At 48.4% G+C, this 16093-nt stretch overlaps 1 protein-coding gene across 3 annotated transcripts; it reads right to left on the bottom strand.

The window, feature by feature from the left end:
• Positions 1-128: 128 nt before the first annotated feature.
• Positions 129-15114, bottom strand: HECTD3 (HECT domain E3 ubiquitin protein ligase 3). Of its 3 annotated transcripts, none has more exons than XM_074376561.1 (21): positions 14574-15114; positions 14251-14411; positions 13925-14017; positions 13710-13845; positions 13324-13439; positions 13128-13241; positions 12910-12992; positions 12297-12462; positions 11994-12075; positions 11175-11324; positions 10970-11022; positions 10724-10788; positions 10475-10578; positions 10097-10216; positions 9900-9989; positions 8727-8933; positions 8320-8449; positions 8162-8236; positions 7955-8036; positions 7745-7816; positions 129-608 (listed from the first exon to the last, which is right to left on the bottom strand). In XM_074376561.1, the coding sequence occupies exons 1-21, from the start codon at positions 14940-14942 to the stop codon at positions 512-514; spliced, it is 2565 nt and encodes an 854-aa protein (XP_074232662.1). In that variant the 5' UTR covers positions 14943-15114; the 3' UTR covers positions 129-511. The 3 variants fall into 3 exon arrangements, with proteins under 3 accessions (XP_074232662.1, XP_074232660.1, XP_074232661.1); XM_074376559.1 differs by having other exon boundaries at positions 11175-11357; positions 14574-15110; XM_074376560.1 differs by lacking the exon at positions 129-608 and adding an exon at positions 6557-7574 and having other exon boundaries at positions 11175-11357; positions 14574-15105.
• Between the last annotated feature and the right edge of the window lie 979 nt (positions 15115-16093).

Here is a 16093-nt window from a genome sequence, read left to right as displayed (position 1 = left end):
CAAAACAAATAATTGCACAGGTCCTCTTCCTGGAGACAGCCATCATGCTTCTTTCATATGTGCAGAAGTGTTACACATGTACTTCCCATTTCATCACATAGAATATTAAAAAGATGTGTACTCAAGGATAAAGATTTAATAAAATTATTTTATTTCTTCATCAAAGACGTTCTTAAGTGAAACTTACTTTGTTTTATTATTTTTTAATTTTAATTTTTATTGCAAATGTGTGGCAGTGAAGAATATAATGACTGTTAGTACAGTTTGGTATCACTGTTTTGATTGCAGTTTTATCGACCATTGCTTTTGTATCATCAGTGCAAATATCAATACAATGAAAGAAGCAGTGCTTTAGTATTACTATGAAAATATCCTGAAAGGGTCTTGGGGACTCCCTTGAGTTCTAAAGAGCATACTTTAAGAACTGCTGCCTCATGGATTCCTTCTTTCTGGCTCCCACTGCTTCTAGTATTTAGATTGTGGCACTCACCACAAAGGATTGTCATCTTTTTCAAGTCTTCTGTATCACACTGGGAGCCATTTGAGGACAAAGGCTGTATCTTATTTGCTCCTCTCTCTGCAGGGCGTAGCTCAGGATCTGGGACATGCTAAGTAAATAATATTGAACTAATTAGAACTTTCTCATAAATTTTCCCTTGTCCTCCCATTTGGTGGTAAGAAAACTGAGCTAGGGGATTGGGTCACTGACAACATCTCTTCTCCTGAACATTCCTTTTCACTAAATCAATCCATATTATTAACCCTCATGCCTAGCCTCATGCTTATTATTTATTTTTAATTATTAATTAAATGGGAATATTTAATAAATGCTTGTTGAATATAGGCTGTTCCATATAATGTTTGTTTCCTGTTCACATTTCTTTCCCAAGGGACATTTATGTGTATGTGTTTGTATTTGGTGGGGAAACAGTTTAAGAAGGTCAAGCTCTCAAGTTCTCTTTGAACTGTGGAAGACAAAGGAAACCTTTCAAAAGTTGAGCCTTGGCTCAGAAATACTCTTCCCACGGTCTGCAAGAGATCTCTCTTTGGGAATTTACTGGCCACATCACAATATTCATCTACTCCATCTGGCTGAGGACTTGTCAGTAGGGCAGGGAATTATTATTTTTAGAGTGCTGAGTGAAAGATAAAAATGAAAAGAGAAACTCTACTTTGGCAACCAATTGCAGGTCCTAAAATATTTGTATTTTATTTTTGTACATAAGGCCAGCAGTTGCCCAATAGATTCATGATAAGTTAGAGAGCAAATGATGCTACAGTGTTTATATAAAGAGCTTGGAAAGAAACTTCACTAATTAGGGTTTCAATATTTCCTTTCAAGCACACAGAATTTTCATTGTTAGTGGTTTTGAAAGTCAGAATCTGGACATTTATGCTCTAAACCGATGGGTCAACTTTAAAAATGGGTGATTTAATCAATTTGGTGATTTTTTTTTTCCCCTCCTTTATTGAAAAAAACTTTTCAGATGGCTGATTTTCCTTGTTTTTAAATTGGAAAGTATTGTTTACAGGCCACATTCATTTGTTTATTGAACAATTTATTGATTGACTACTGTATGCCAAAGATAGTTTTGAGCTCTTAGGATATATTAGTGAACAAAAAAGAATCCAGACTTCATCCTAGCAGGGATAGGCAGCATAAATTAGAAGGAAGTTTAAATAATAAATGAGTAAACTGTATCATATATTAAAAGGTGCTAAGTACTTTGGGAATAAGAAAAAGTTAGGCAGGGAGGAGGGACAGGGAGAGGGAGAACACCATATTGACGACATAAAGTCTTAGAGTTTTATAGAGGTTATTGAAATTTGGGAACTGTGTCTCATTTAAGTCTTTCTAAAACTTTCCATCTAATAAATTTAGAAGCAGATACAAAAGGAATAGATGACATCAGTAAAAATGGTTAAGTTCCTCCAAAAATTCTCTCCTCCATAAAAGCAATTAGACTACTGACAAAAGTCATCAAAATCAATTTGGATCATGATGGATGTGCACCATGAGTGAACAATCATGTCACTTTTTTCAGTCTGTTGGTGATTAGTCACTGCACAGCTCTTATTCAATTCATTCACAGACAGCATACAATATAGTTGTGTTGCTTCCTTGTCTCCCAGTGATAAACCCATGGGACATTTTTAAAAAATGGATAATTGAGAATTAGCCAATAAAATGAAAGTGCAGCAAAGAGATGAGAATTAATAATGCTGGAAGTGAAATTCAAATTGAGCATAGATGTAGTTATGTCAAAGCAAAGTTAGCACTTCTGTCATGAAAGAGTGTGGATACACAGCCAGAGGGACTTAGTGAAGGCAACCTTATCTACATAAATGAGGAAAATGGTTGTGACAAAAAGGATGAAGATGTCCCAGAGGAAGTGATGTCAGCAATAAAATTCACATTAAAGGAATTCTCAGAGATATTTCATGAGATTGAAAGTACAAAGAATAAAATGTTGGAAGCTGATCGAAACCTAGAAAGGAGTATGGCAATTCACCGAGATTTAGAGAAGATGCTTCCTCCATATTATAAGGCAAGAAAAAAGAGCCAAGCACTATTCAAATTACTTTTGATAAGTGTTTTACAAAGAAAACTATTTAATTCTCAAATCTTCTAAATGCTTTAGATTTCAGAGTACTAAATAAATATTAATTTTACTATTTTTTCATTTCCTTATACATTTATAATTGACAGGAAGATAGTTTTTAATTTTTTTAACTTTAAAAAAATTGGGGGGACAGGTAATTAGATTTATTTATTTATTTTAATGGAGGTACATTAATACTATATACAAAAATAAACTCAAAATGGATTAAGGACCTAAATTTAAGACTAGACACTATAAAACTCCTAGAGGAAACATAGGCAGAACACTCTTTGACATAAAGTTCAGCAATATTTTTTTTGAACCAGCTCCTAGAGTAATGGAAATTAAAGCAAAAATAAATAAATGTGAACTAATTAAATTTAAAAGCTTTTGCACAGCAAAGGAAACCATAAATAAAATGAAAAGATAACCTACAGACTGGGAGAAGATATTTTCAAATGATATGACCAACAAGGGACTAATTTCCAAAATATACAAACAGCTCATGTAGCTTAATATCAAAAAAACAAACAACCCAAACAAAAAATGGGCAGAAGACCCAAACAGACATTTCTCCAAAGAAGACATCCAGGTGGGCAACAGGCACATGAAAAAGATACTCAATATTGCTAATTATTAGAGAAATGGAAATCAAAACTACAATGAGGTATCACCTCACACCAGTCAGAATTGCCATCATCAAAAAGTCTACAAATAATAAACACTGGAGAGTGTGTGGAGAAAAAAGAACCCTCCTACACTGTTGGTGGGAATGTAAATTGGTGCAGCCACTATGGAGGTTCCTTAAAAAATTAAAAATAGAGTTACCATATGATCCAGCAATCCCACTCCTAGGCATATATTTGGAGAAAACTCTAATTCAAAAAGATACATGCACCCCAATGTTCATAGCAGCATTTTTTTTACAATAGCCAAGACATGGAAACAACCTAAATGTCCACCAACAGACTGATGACTGGATAAAGAAGATGTGGTATATAAATACAAAGAAATATTACTCACCCATTGATTATTAAGATCTCTTTGCTTGGTTTCAAAGTGCAGGGCAATTTTTATCATCTAGCACTACTGTGCAAAATGAGGATTTCTTATATATCAAAATTTAGCATACAGTAATGATGAGTATGTGAGAACAGCATTCAAGTCAATGCTAAAGGATAAATACTTCAAACAAGGAAGCTGAGGAAACTGGTTAAGGACTTGGAAAACCCTTAGCTGTTGTCCATGGTCAACGGCTAGAACGTGGTAAAGCCAGGATATGAATACAGGCAAGTGAACTCTAGAGAATGTACTCCTGACTAATATACAATATTGCCTTCCTGTGGTATGAATCTAATACATGGTTTCTTTCATGAAGAAAAAGATTTTTCATCCACAAAACTTTTACATATTGTACATTAGGAAAGAATATATATGAAATTAAGTGGCAAGTACAGACTGGAAAAACATATTTATAACACCTGACACAGCAAAGGTGTTAATATACAGAATATAGCACCTTAGTTACCACATCAGCAGGTTTTTAGGCTGGCAGACCACCATCCAAATCCTACCTTTATTGCTTACTGCTTACGTGACCCTGGGCAAGTTAATTAATCTTTGCTCTAGGTTTCTTGTCTGGAAATAGTACTTAATTTATAGGGTTGTTGAGAAGATAAGACAGGATAAAAGATGTACAAGCCAGGGAGGATACAGCTCAGTGGTAGAGTGCCTGCTTAGCTTGGAGAAGGTCCTAGGCTCAATCCCCAGTACCTCCATTAAAAATAAATAAGTAAACCTTATTACTTCCCCCTCCAAAACAAAACAAGATGTACAGCACTTAGCAGGTACCTTGCTGTGCTTATTATCTGCTTACTACACAAAGATTGTTATAAATCAATAAGAAAAGTGTAATGAAACATACAGAAAAATGGACAAAAATACATAAAGGGCAGTTCATAAAAAAGAAAAACAATTGCTCAATATAGTAAATAACAAAAGCAATGCAAATTGAAGTTAACAATCATACTATTTTTCTGCACATTAAACTCAATGCCCAAAGTTGGTAAGAATTTAGGAAATAGACACTAAAGGGAGTGACAATTGATACATTCTTCCTAGAGGACAATTTGGCAGTCTGATGATGTGATTTTAGGAAGTCATTCTAAGAAAATAAATAGGTATGCAAGGATATGTGTATGAGGATGTTTATTATAACATTTGTAGTTTTCAATATAGAAAATTTGTAAACAACCTTAATGTCCATCCATAGAGAGTTTTAAATAAATAAAAGTTTTGAAATTCCTTACAGTGTAATACAATGAAGCCAATAAAAATAATGGTTAAAATGAGTGTCCCAGTGACCATCATTTCCTGCTTGGATTCCTTCTTGCCTCCAGTCTCCCCCTTTCAACTCATTTTCTACACAGCTGCCAAAGGCGCTTAACCCCCTTGTGGTTACTCAATCCAACCCCCTAAAACAAGTCTCCAAGGCTGGAGTCTCATCTCTCTCTTCCCTTCACACTCCAGTAACACAGGACGCAACGTGCTTCTCAGCTGGCCTTTGTGCCCTTATTCTCCCTAAGGACTTAGCATTTCACTGGGCCCCACTGGTTAAAGTCATCCTGTTCTGTGTTCTAACAAAACCCTTCATTTCTCCCTTGGAGCTCTTACACAAATGTTACTAAATGTTGTTAATTTGATTATCTGCTTGATGTCTCTTCTATTAAAGGTTAAATCTCAAGAGGGCAAAAATTACCTGTTTAGCCATCATTTTACCTTTTGCACCTTGTGTGGCGCCTGACATAAATGCTCCATGCAGGCGCTGAATGAATGAATGAATGAATAAGAAGCAAGCTACAAAATACAGTGTGGGTCCCATTTGGTAAAAGGGACCAAAGAGGATCACGTGGCCAGTACCAGACAGAAACAAGATTACCTCCTGCAGAGGCGTGCTGGCCAGGCCCTTCCCTGAGGAGGAGGGCAGGGGACGGGCCGGACAAGGGGCGGGAGCTTGCCGGGAAGAGCGGAGCTGGGCGGGAGCGGCGGCCTCTGGCCTTCCTTCGCCTCCAGCTCCCTGGGCGGGAAGGGGCTGCTGGAGGAAGGGGCATGTCTCCAGTGGACCACCCACGGCGCAGGGGTCGGGGAGCCGAAAGGTGAGGGCTGCCGGGGAGGTTCATCTGGGGCATTAGACTCCGAGTTACAGCGAGACGGACCTCGGGGTGCGCAGAGCCCCGGGGATCCGAACTCAAGGCCAAGGTGATTTGCCCGCTAAGGCAGCGTCAGGGCGCCCCTTAGAGGACGGTATGGGGAAGCAATGCGAGAGCGAGATTTCTCTAGGCACCGCCGTTGGGGGCGACTGCATCCGCAAGGTCTTTCAGGGAGAACTTACTCTTATAGACCACACCTTAGCTGCTACAATTGGAGGCAGCGTGGGGGTAAGTCTAGGTCGGCAGTAATGCTGCTGCCTCTTCCGTCAAATCCTGACCTGGTGGTTTATCAGCCAACGCAAGGCTCTGTCCTCTAGGATGTCAGGTTTTTTTTTTTCTTTTCTTTTCTTGTTTTTTTTTTTTTTGGCCAATTGTAGAAACCACCTACACCCAGAACACTTTATTAAGACCTTATTGCTTACACGGTTAGATACTGTTAAGCTATACAAGTTTCCCTGTGCCTGCAGATTCTTCTGCTCACTTGATTTCTGAAGATGTACCCTTCCAAATCACCACACCCATCCTGGAAGATGCCAGGCCAGCTTCCCCCACGCCCCGCCCAATCCCCCTTCTGACTACTGGCGTCTTTATCTCCCTGCTCAACTCCAGATTTAATAATTTTCCAAGGAGAAGCCCCACCACTCCCACTTGACACACCATCTCCTTGGCTCACAGCAGGACCCTGAAGTTCCTGGAACAACCTTCTTTAACATCCCTCAGGAGTCCAATAAACACACTCCTAAGGAATGAATTCCTCATTTATTCAACTTTCCCATGTGCAGAAGCTTCTCTGATGGAGTGTCATGGAGGCCCTTAAGGAAGGGAGGGCCAGGACAGGAACGTGCGTAAGGCCTGGGAGCAGGTTTAAAGTCTAGGCCTCATTTTAGAGTTGGGCAAAGAGGAGCTATTTAAGATTTCAGAGAGGGCATAACTGGCCTTAACCTGTGCAAAATCTTGGGGGTAAGACAGCAGACAATCTTTGGAGCCAGGCTGGAGGTGATGCAGAAATGATGAATGGCAGTGGTAGGAAGGTTTAATGTTGAGTAGATGTAGGTTCTGAGCCAGGGAATGTGGTGGTACTTTGTTGGTTGAGACTGAGTTGGAGAAAGAAAATCAGAGTTCACACCTTGGGTATGGAGGAAGGGGAGGAAAAGACCAGTATGTGAGGGAGAGGTGTTCAGCTGTTGCTTCATTCCTGGTTCAGGAGACCAAGGAGGAAGGCCATCACTCCCTAGTCATCCCTGGAGCCTTATTTGGGGAGGAGCCCCCACCCCCACAGTTTTTGGTTTTGAGCCCAGGCTGAAGCCAGAGGAAAACAAAGAGAAAAAGAAAAAAGAGTGGAAAACTGAAGCAAAGTCCATAGGGTGGGGAGCTAGAAGGCCCCCTTCAAGTAGCTCAGGCCTGGCAGCTTGTGCTGGGCTTGGGGAAGATCCCTCTCACAGAGGCAACATAACTCTGGGAGCAAACCCGAGCACGCATAGGGCTTGAGGGGCTCCGGGGCTGGGCCACCCGTGTCAACTGCTGCTCCCACTCCAACCGCACACAGGGCTGGAGTGCGCTGGCTTTTCCTGCCCAGACCCCAGCTGGTCCAGGGAAAGTGTCTTCGCCCTGGGCAAGGCCCAGGGGGACCCACGCAGGCCCAGTCCTGCCGGCCTGCGGCTGCCCCCTGGCGCCAACTCACTCCTCCCAAGGGCTCATGTCGGTGTCGATGGCCACGCAGTTGTATGCTGCATAACGGAGCTTCTCCTCACACACCTTGGCACTGCGGGAGGGCATGGAGTTGGCCACTGCCAGGTATAGAGGCCCCTCCATCACAACAAGGGGCTTTGGGGGTCCAACTGGTGCACTGCAGTACCTGAAGCCCTCTTCCAGCCTAGGATGCCACCTGTACCCCTACTCCCCACGCCCTAAGCTGGAGCCAAGGAAACCCACCTGGCATAGTGTGGTAGGAAGAGGGTGCTGGAGCAGGTAGAAGACTCAGGCAGCGCATCTGTGGTCTCGTAGCTGGGGACATGGAGGGACACAGATCAGGAAGAATCACAGGGGCACAGGGTGAGGGGCTGACATGTGACTATGTGTGTTGTGGGGAGGGCAGAGGCCAGCTACAGCCTCTTTGGACCTGCCACCCTCCTCTGCACTCACCCCAGCTTGTCCGGGTAGATGTAGATTCGCGCCGGCAGGCGGCTGCGCCCCGTGACAAAGCGCAGGAAGCGGCTCCGGTCCTCTGGATGGAGGAGAATGAAATCAATGCCCATGTGCTGATGGTGGAGGAGGTTCTACAGCTTCCACCCTGTCTCTATATCCCAGGGGTTGTCCAAACCCAGGCATTACTCTGTCCTTTCCACTGACCGTTGGTGAAGTTGTTCAGCGCCTCCCAGAAATACTGCACCCGTGTGTCAGATGGCTCAAAGTCCTCAAATCGGGCTGGTGGGGCCAAAACCAGACAGAATTCATTCTTAGGTCCTTAAGCCCCACCCCCAGACTGTGCTGCCCCACCCCACACTCACTGAGCTTGCGCAGAGCATCCACAGTGACCTCTGGATCCCCGCACACCTTCTTCTCCAACTCTTGCCAGGTCAACAAGTCTAGCACGGCCTGTGGGACCACCTTCAGAAGACCTGCCTGCATGGCTGCCACCTGGGGAGGAGGGAAAAGGCCTGGCTGGAGAAGAGGGCACAACTCCCAGCTCAGTGTGTGGTGGGGACACTTGGCTTCCACTCACAGAGATAATGGGGGAAATGATCGTTGCTCAGCGCTGGGGGTATCTCTGTACCTCACTGATCAGCAAGGATGTGGGGCAGAAGGATGATGGGGGCCAGAGTTCTTGGCATTGGGTACTGGTGGCCTGTCAGGCTGGGCCCTGGCTACAAGGAATGGTACAAAGCCCTCTGTTCTGCTGGCTTTAGGGTAGTACCTGCTCCTTGCTCTCCTCTAGCCGTGCCTTCTGCACCAGTTGAATGAAACGGGAACGGTCCTCATATCCCACCACAATGCTGGCACCCCCGGGGATCAGCTCCACCATCTGCTGGTCACTCAGCACAGTGGTGAATGTTAGCTCCTTCCCAAATTTGAACTCAAATGTCTCCTTGTCCATTCCTTCCATCACTTCCAGGAGCTTCACCTGGGGGTTGAAAAGAAGCAGGAAGGTCAGCTTTTTATTGTGCAAACAGTCCTTGTTTTAACTCAAGAAGCTCACCAGCGAGCTGGAGAGGCAGCCAGGCAAGGCAGTCCTCACGCAGGGAATGAGGACAGTGGGTTAGTACGAGGGCTGTGAGAGCATCAGAATGGTGCCCAACCGGGCCTGGAGTCCAGGGGAATCAGCCTGGAGAAGTGGCATATAAACTGAGACCCAATGACAGCTGGGAATTGGCTGGGCCACCAGGAAGTCAGGAGAGAGAACAGCTTGGAAAAAGGTAGAAAGAGCAAAAAGCCTGAGGAATTTGTCTGGCGGGAGCCTGATCATGAACCAACTGCCCAGAGATATAAGGGTCATATAAGGCCTTGTCAGATTTTACATTTTATGCTACACCCAGTGTGGAGCCATTGAAGTGTTTAAACAACAAGAGTGAAATTAATTACTCTGGCTGCTGGAGATCTGATGGGTAAGAATAGAGACAAGGACATCAGCTTTTGCAGTCAGTAGTTGAGTCAGAAAGGAAGGTGGCCTGAACCAGAGAGATGACAGAAGTGGACAGATTCCAGAGGAATGATGTGACAGAATGTGTGAGGTGAGGGAGAAGGAGGCGTGAATGACCATGAGGGGCTTGGCATGGGGCGGGGGTGGGTGCCATTCTGAGACAGGGGGCTCTAGGGGGCGGTAGGCTGCGGAGAGGATGAAGAGTGGGCTGAGCTGGTCTTGGGACGGAGGTCCAGCAGGCAGATGCATATAGGAACCCAGGCTCAGGAGAGAGGCTGGCACTGGAGGTGAGGAAGTAGGGGTCACCAGGATAGTGATAAGAGTTGAAGCCCTGGGAGTAGGTGGGATTGGAGAGGGAGAAAGTATGTAAGAAAAGGTTCAAGACAGCTTCAGGGAGCAGCAACCTTGGGGGCAGAGCAGAGGAAACACTGGCTCCAGTCCCTAACTCACCAGCACAGAGTCCACAGCTGGGAAGTCCTTGCTCCAGCTCACCTCCTCACCAGAGAGCTGCTTCCACACAAAGCCAGGCAGAGCCAGGACCTATAGGACAAATATATTGTCTTCTCACCCTGAGCTGCCCAGGTTGGGCCGGCTCTTCCTTCCAAGAACCAGAACCAACCTGGTAGGGTGCAGATTAGACTACTCACCAGGAACTCCTTACCCCGAAGGGCAGCCCCCATCAGCTGTCCGATCCATTCGTACTTGGCAAAGTCTCGGCAGGAGGGGTTGGGCACATACATATCCCGGGCCTCACCTGTGCCATTGCCCTGCCCCCGAGACAGAGCTGTCAGCATGGCATGGGGTGGCCCCCACCTAGTTGCCCCAGACGCCCAAAGACTTCCCTGAACACCTTTCACTGGGGGCCCTAAATCATCCCTCTGAATGTACAACAGTTCCTCCTTCCCTGTCTACCCAGAGGCTACCCTGAGCCACTCAGTCTTGCCTCTGCCTCTTAGCCTGGTACCCGGGAGGTATGTAGAGACAGAACAGCAGAAACAACTTGGGAGGTAGGAGTGGGAGATTACCTGGTTGGCCGTGCGTACAAAGAAGGGCAGGGGCACAGGGGTGTCTGCCGAGCTAGGGCACAGTTCTTCTGACATGTCTGCCAGGCTGTCCCGGAAACCACCCCCTGAAATGACAGATAGATGCCCTCAGCTGGGGCATTACCCATAATGGGGTAATACACAGGTCCTCTCTCTGGTTAGTTGGTGATCCCAGAAGCGTCTGCCACTCTAAATAAGGCCGGACCCCATTGACTTCCCTCAGGGCCTCACCTTGGTCAATGATGCCTTCTGCAATGAATTTACACTCCCACCACTGGTCATAGCGCATGGGCCACCTGTAAATAGGGGTGGGTCTCTGTCATCAAGCTTGGCCAGGGCTCAGGATGATCCACCAGCCCAGAGACCAGCCAGGAGTAGGGGCTACAGAGGGATAATGGTGAGGGGTGCCAGAGGGAGTGTGTGGGTGCACATATGTACTCATGTGCCCTGAACAAGTCCCTCATCCCCATGCCATACCTGTAGTCCAGGGGCTTTTCATACTTGTCAGAGGGCTTGAGGCCTTCGTAAACCTGGGGGCAGGGGAAAGAGGAGGGAGTTGTGGGAAAGTCTGTGTCAAGACCTGGCCCCACTCTTGCCTGAAGACCTTGCTCAGGTCCCTCTTGGCCCAGTCCCCTCAGCCCCTTACCGCCCCTCCCTTGCTCCGATCCCCGGTGATCCAGACCTGGGTGAAGACTGCGTTCTTGCAGGCTGGGTCCTTGGAGGGGCAAGCGCGGTGCTCCATGGCGAGGCGCCGGTTGATGTAGAGGCGTGGCATAAAGCTGGGCTTGCTGCTCTCTGAGTCACGCAGGCACTGGGCCACCAGGCCTGGCCGCTGACGCGAAAGCAGCAGAAACTGCTTTACTTGCTGGTGAGGAGAGGTGGCCAGAGCAGGACCGGCAGGCTGTCAGCCTCTGTCCAGGCCCTGGAACCCTTCTCTATTCCTGGATCCAATCTTATGGTTCCAGTTCAAGCCTAGTCCACCCCTGGTCCTTGCTTCCGGTCCCCAGTCCAGCCACCAGGGCGAGCTTTCTTAAACAAAAAATCCAACCTTGTCATTACCTTACATAAAAACTTTTCAATGGCTCCACGGACCAGGGACCAAGTCCCTGCTTCATAGCCTGGCCCCAGAGCCCTCTGCTACCAGGGTCTGCTTCCTGCCCACCCCCTCCCAGCCTCATCTTCACATCCTACTCACATCTACGGGCGGGCTTCTCTCAAGTCATCTTGAGCTGCTGGTAACGCCCAGTATGCACCTTTTATGCCACCTGCCCTGTCCATGCTGTCACCTCTCCCTCTCCAGCTCTTGTGTATTTCACACACTCTCTGGGGGAACAGCACCCCAAACACTAAATTTTGACTATTTGTGTCTGGTTTTCTTCCTGTGTTCCCAGAGCCCAGCAAAGGGCCAGGCCTAGTGTAGTTTAAGAACTTTCCGATGAAGAGTGAATGACTGCATGAGCAGAAAGGGGGTGTCCACTGCCAAGAGAAGCACTAGGCTCACCTTAATCTCGCTGAAGGTGCCCAGCGTGTGGTCCCAGGCAGGTACCAGGTGGTGTAGGACGCTGTCTAGGATCTTTATGAATCTGGGGTGGGTGGAAAGATAACTGCAGCTGAAGAGTTTGGTGTGGATGCAAGACCCCCCAACACACAGGGACAGGAGAAGGCAGGGCCCAGGGGCTTCTCTGATGCTTGAAGTGGAACAGGTTATAGTAAAAGACCTTGGAGACCTTTTCTACACAGACATACAAGGTTCGGGATGGGGGTCAGGGAAGGAAGGGCCTGAAAGACCCAGGACCACAGCCACCTCTGCAGCAGAACAGCTCTGCGGTACAGTACTTCTGGGTCAGTGCCTTCCAGGCGTGGGTATCGCACCAGGCTGGTGGGCTGGAACAGGTCTGCATTCAACCCTAGCTCCCGCTGTCTAGATGACTTGATCTTGACCCCTCGAAGACGCACATCAATCCCATCATCTGGGGGAAGGCGTCAGAGTGAGATCACTTACTGTGCCTGCTGCCTCCTTGGCCCTGAGAACTAAGAATGGCTCCTTCATGCGCAGCCTTTTGTCACTCTTAGGCCCCAGAAACTTGGGACCTTTGGGATCCCCTTCTATTCACCTGATTCTGATTAGTATATTCTTTGCTGGCTCCTCCATCCAGCACTGTAATTTTGGGATGCCTGAGGGTGGTCCCAACTCAGTCCCTCTTCCAGGTGAGCCCAACTACCTCTGTGGCTTTAAGGCAGGCCTATACCTGGCACCTTCCACCTGGCTTGGGCCCCATAGCTTCAGATCCTAGAGTTAATTCAGCTATGACATTTACCCCAACTCCAAGCCCATCTCCTTCTCTCCACACTCACTGCCAGCTGGCTCCTATCTACGCACTGGGGGTCCCTTTCCCTCCCTACATCCTTAAGCCCACCTCGACACTCCACGATGCGGATCTCGATGATTGGGAGGTGGACGGTCATGTCCTCCAGGACACAGACGTCTCCAATCAGTGTCCTGAGGGCATGAACACGAGGCACTTTGGAGACTCCTTGCCTTCAGGGATTGCTGCGGTCTCACTTTATGCTTCCAAGCCAGGCCAGGGCCTGCTAGGATCACTTCCCACCTCCCACCCCAGGCCAGCTCGCTCACTCGTCAATGCTCACGTCACTCAGTTTCTTCAGGTTGTCCCCTTCGCCCCCATAGACCACCACACGCTTGGGCATAAAGTTGTCATCTGTGGTATCCACCGTGAGTAGCAGCTTCCTGAGGGTTGAGTTTGTACGTGGGTGTTGTACCCCGACTGGTACTTGGCTCACCCACCCTGTCCTACTCAGAGCCCACTCACTTGACAATGGTGCCCTTTTTCATGGTAAGCCGTACCCAGTGCTGGCACTGGGACCCATCGCTCTCCCAGTAGGTGTCTGCATTGCTGTCTGTCAGGCAGGACACATTGAACTCCTCCTGGGGACGGGTAGAGAGGTGGAATCAGCATTTCCCCCCAATCCCTACTTTGGGGTGTACTTTGGGCCAGGGAACACAGGAGAGAAAGCCCAGTGGAGCTGGGTTAAAAGCACATCTGGTATGGGTGGAGGCGTCTAGGGGTTCATATAGGATTTCTCAGGTGGGGGGCTTGGGCCAAGTCTGCTCTGCAGGGATTCAGGTTTGGCCCTGGCCTAGAGGTGAGGATTCTGGATCTATCTTGCTTGGGGTGGGAGGAGTCCCAGCACCCACCGTGTAGGAGGAAACGTCTATGCTCTCCACATACTGCTTCACGCTACCCAAGTTCTCATCCTCCTTGCCCAGGTGGTCGTACAAGAAGTGGATCAGGTCCTCGTCGCACTCGTAGGTCCACGTCGGGGGCACATAGCTAAGCAACCCCAAGTCCCTAATTAGGTCCGGCCCAGACCTGGTGCTCCTTCCTCCCCATCCCATCCCAGGTCACTCACAGTAGCCTTTGTACAGCTTCTGTGTATGCCTCGGCCGGCTGAGGCCTAGATCCCAGGCGATGTGAGTATGTGAGGTCCACCACCTGCTCCCATCTGTGCACACAGAATGGGGGACAGTATAGGGACACATCAGCGAGCAGCAGGCGACCCTGGAGCCTTCTCCAGAGCTCTAGCTCCTCTAAACTATGCCTCCAGAAGCCTAGCTCCCTTCAGGTCTTGCCCCTTCCTGCTCTAAATCCGGCCTTCGCTCCAGAACCCACCACCGGAGCAGTGCCAGATCCCGCCCAGCCATCAGACAGCAAGCCCCGCCCCTCCCAGTGCAGGACCTGAGCACCGGGCGGTAGTCCACTCCGAAGAGCTGCTGCTGCCGCTGGAGGTGGTCTGGAGTGTCGATGGGTACGAGGCGGGCCCCGCCCTCCGCTGGACGGCACACCAACAGCCAGCCTTCGTCCAGTCCGCAGTCACCCAGGTGTTCTGCCAGCTGCTCCTGCCGGGACGTACCAGATGGGGACAGCCGTCAGGGAGCTGCCCGGCGGCCCGCCCAGCCCAGGGCAAAGGGCACCGAACGTAAAGCCAGTCGGCTCAGTATGGGGGAGGGAAAGGGAAGGGGAACAGCCAGGGGCTTCCCTGGCCCCGGGGTCTTTTGCACCTTGGTCAGCTTCACCCAGAGCCCGTGGCCGTTGCACAGCTCCTCGCCTGTGGTGCGCACGCAGGCGCCCCGCCGGAGCTCGATGCTATCGCGGGCAGCGCGGAGGGGCCCGGAGCCGGTACCGGGGGCCGGGCCCGCGGCTCCCACACGCAGCCCCAGGCCCTCGGCCTCCCACACTGGCAACAGCACCCGCGAGGGTCCCGCCGGGTCCTTGTAAAGCTTGTAGAGCACCTCGCGGGGCACGAAAGCCAGCGCCGCCGGCAGCGGCCGCCCGGCACGGAGGCTCTTCGCGGCCTCTGCCAGGAATCGCACGCGGCCCAGCAGCTGCCGCGGGGACTCCAGCGCCGCACCGGGACCGGGACCCGCCATGGCGAAGTAGTTCGGGGAAGCCCAGGGGCGATTCGACCCCAGGCACAGCGGCCGGGAAGGCTGACCGAGCTTCCCACCACGCTCAGCCCCGCCTTTGGCCAGCCTTCGCCGTATGTTCTGGACTAAGCGCACCTAACGTTCCCGCCGTATTGCCCCGTGTACTCGGATACTCCATAGTGTTATCTACTGCTGTGCCTCCCACTCAGCCAACCAGATCCAAGTTCCGTAGTTTATACGTGATCAATCTCCCCCTTACCATCTTCATTGCTGCTACCATTTTAGCCCCGCTGCTACTATCCTTGTTCAAACCACCATCCTACCTAGCCTGGATCATTGTAAACAGCCATTTCTCAGATCCCCCAGCCTCTTGTTTTGCCTCCCCGTCCCCAGTGAGTCACACTACAACCAGAAGAATCTTTAAAAATCTGTTAGACATCCTCTCAGGCTCCCCAGCCTATGGGCAGTGTGACTAAAATGGGAAAATAGTCTCCTCCCCAGCCCTGCTGCTGAAGGGAGTCTTGAATCATTCAGGCTTGACCCTGGTGGTTCAAGGACACTGGTGATCATTATCCAGTTTCTCCCAGGAATTTTGAGCCAGATTAGAGGAAAAGCCGAGGGAAAGGGGGACGCAAAAAAAAAAAACAAAAAAAAAACAACCCCAAAACAAACAAAAAAACAAAACATGGACAGGAGTTGTTGGTGAAGTACAACCATGGAGGAAGAGGAAACTGTCCTCTTGCCCCGCCCCCCCCACCCTGTTTTTTAAAAGTTTACTGAGATATAACTCATACCATATATGTATATATTTTCGTTATTTGTGGGGGGAGGAAGTTAGGTTTATTTATTTATTTATGACAGGTTCTGGGGACTGAAGAACCACACACTGCGTTTGGTTATATTTCTTTCTTCTTCTTTTTTTTGGTAGAGGTACTGGGGATTGAACCCAGGACCTTGTGCATGCTGTGCATGTTAAGCACCGCACTCTAACTCTGAGCTATACCCTCCCTAGCTCATACCATATAATTATAACTCATACTATATAATTCAGCCATTTAAAGAGTACAATTCAATAGTTTTGATATATTACATTAATTTAAAAAACTGGTAAAAATATATAACAAAAATTTCCATCTTAACCATTTTTTAAAGTG

The sequence above is a fragment of the Camelus bactrianus genome, chromosome 13, assembly GCF_048773025.1.
Source record: "Camelus bactrianus isolate YW-2024 breed Bactrian camel chromosome 13, ASM4877302v1, whole genome shotgun sequence".
NCBI lineage: Eukaryota > Metazoa > Chordata > Mammalia > Artiodactyla > Camelidae > Camelus > Camelus bactrianus.
Note: the sequence above shows the minus strand (reverse complement) of the source record. Positions and strands in the feature narration are given on the sequence as shown.

Bases quoted from the DNA above. Each gene is read 5' to 3' on its own strand.
- HECTD3 (XM_074376559.1), bottom strand. From the start codon at position 14,942: ATGGCGGGTCCCGGTCCCGGTGCGGCGCTGGAGTCCCCGCGGCAGCTG. The intron at 13,846-13,924 runs GTGAGTGACCTG...GGGGTTGCTTAG, and splicing joins GAAGCTGTACAAAGGCTACT to CTATGTGCCCCCGACGTGGA. The intron at 12,993-13,127 runs GTGAGCGAGCTG...TCATGCCCTCAG, and splicing joins AGTGACGTGAGCATTGACGA to GACACTGATTGGAGACGTCT.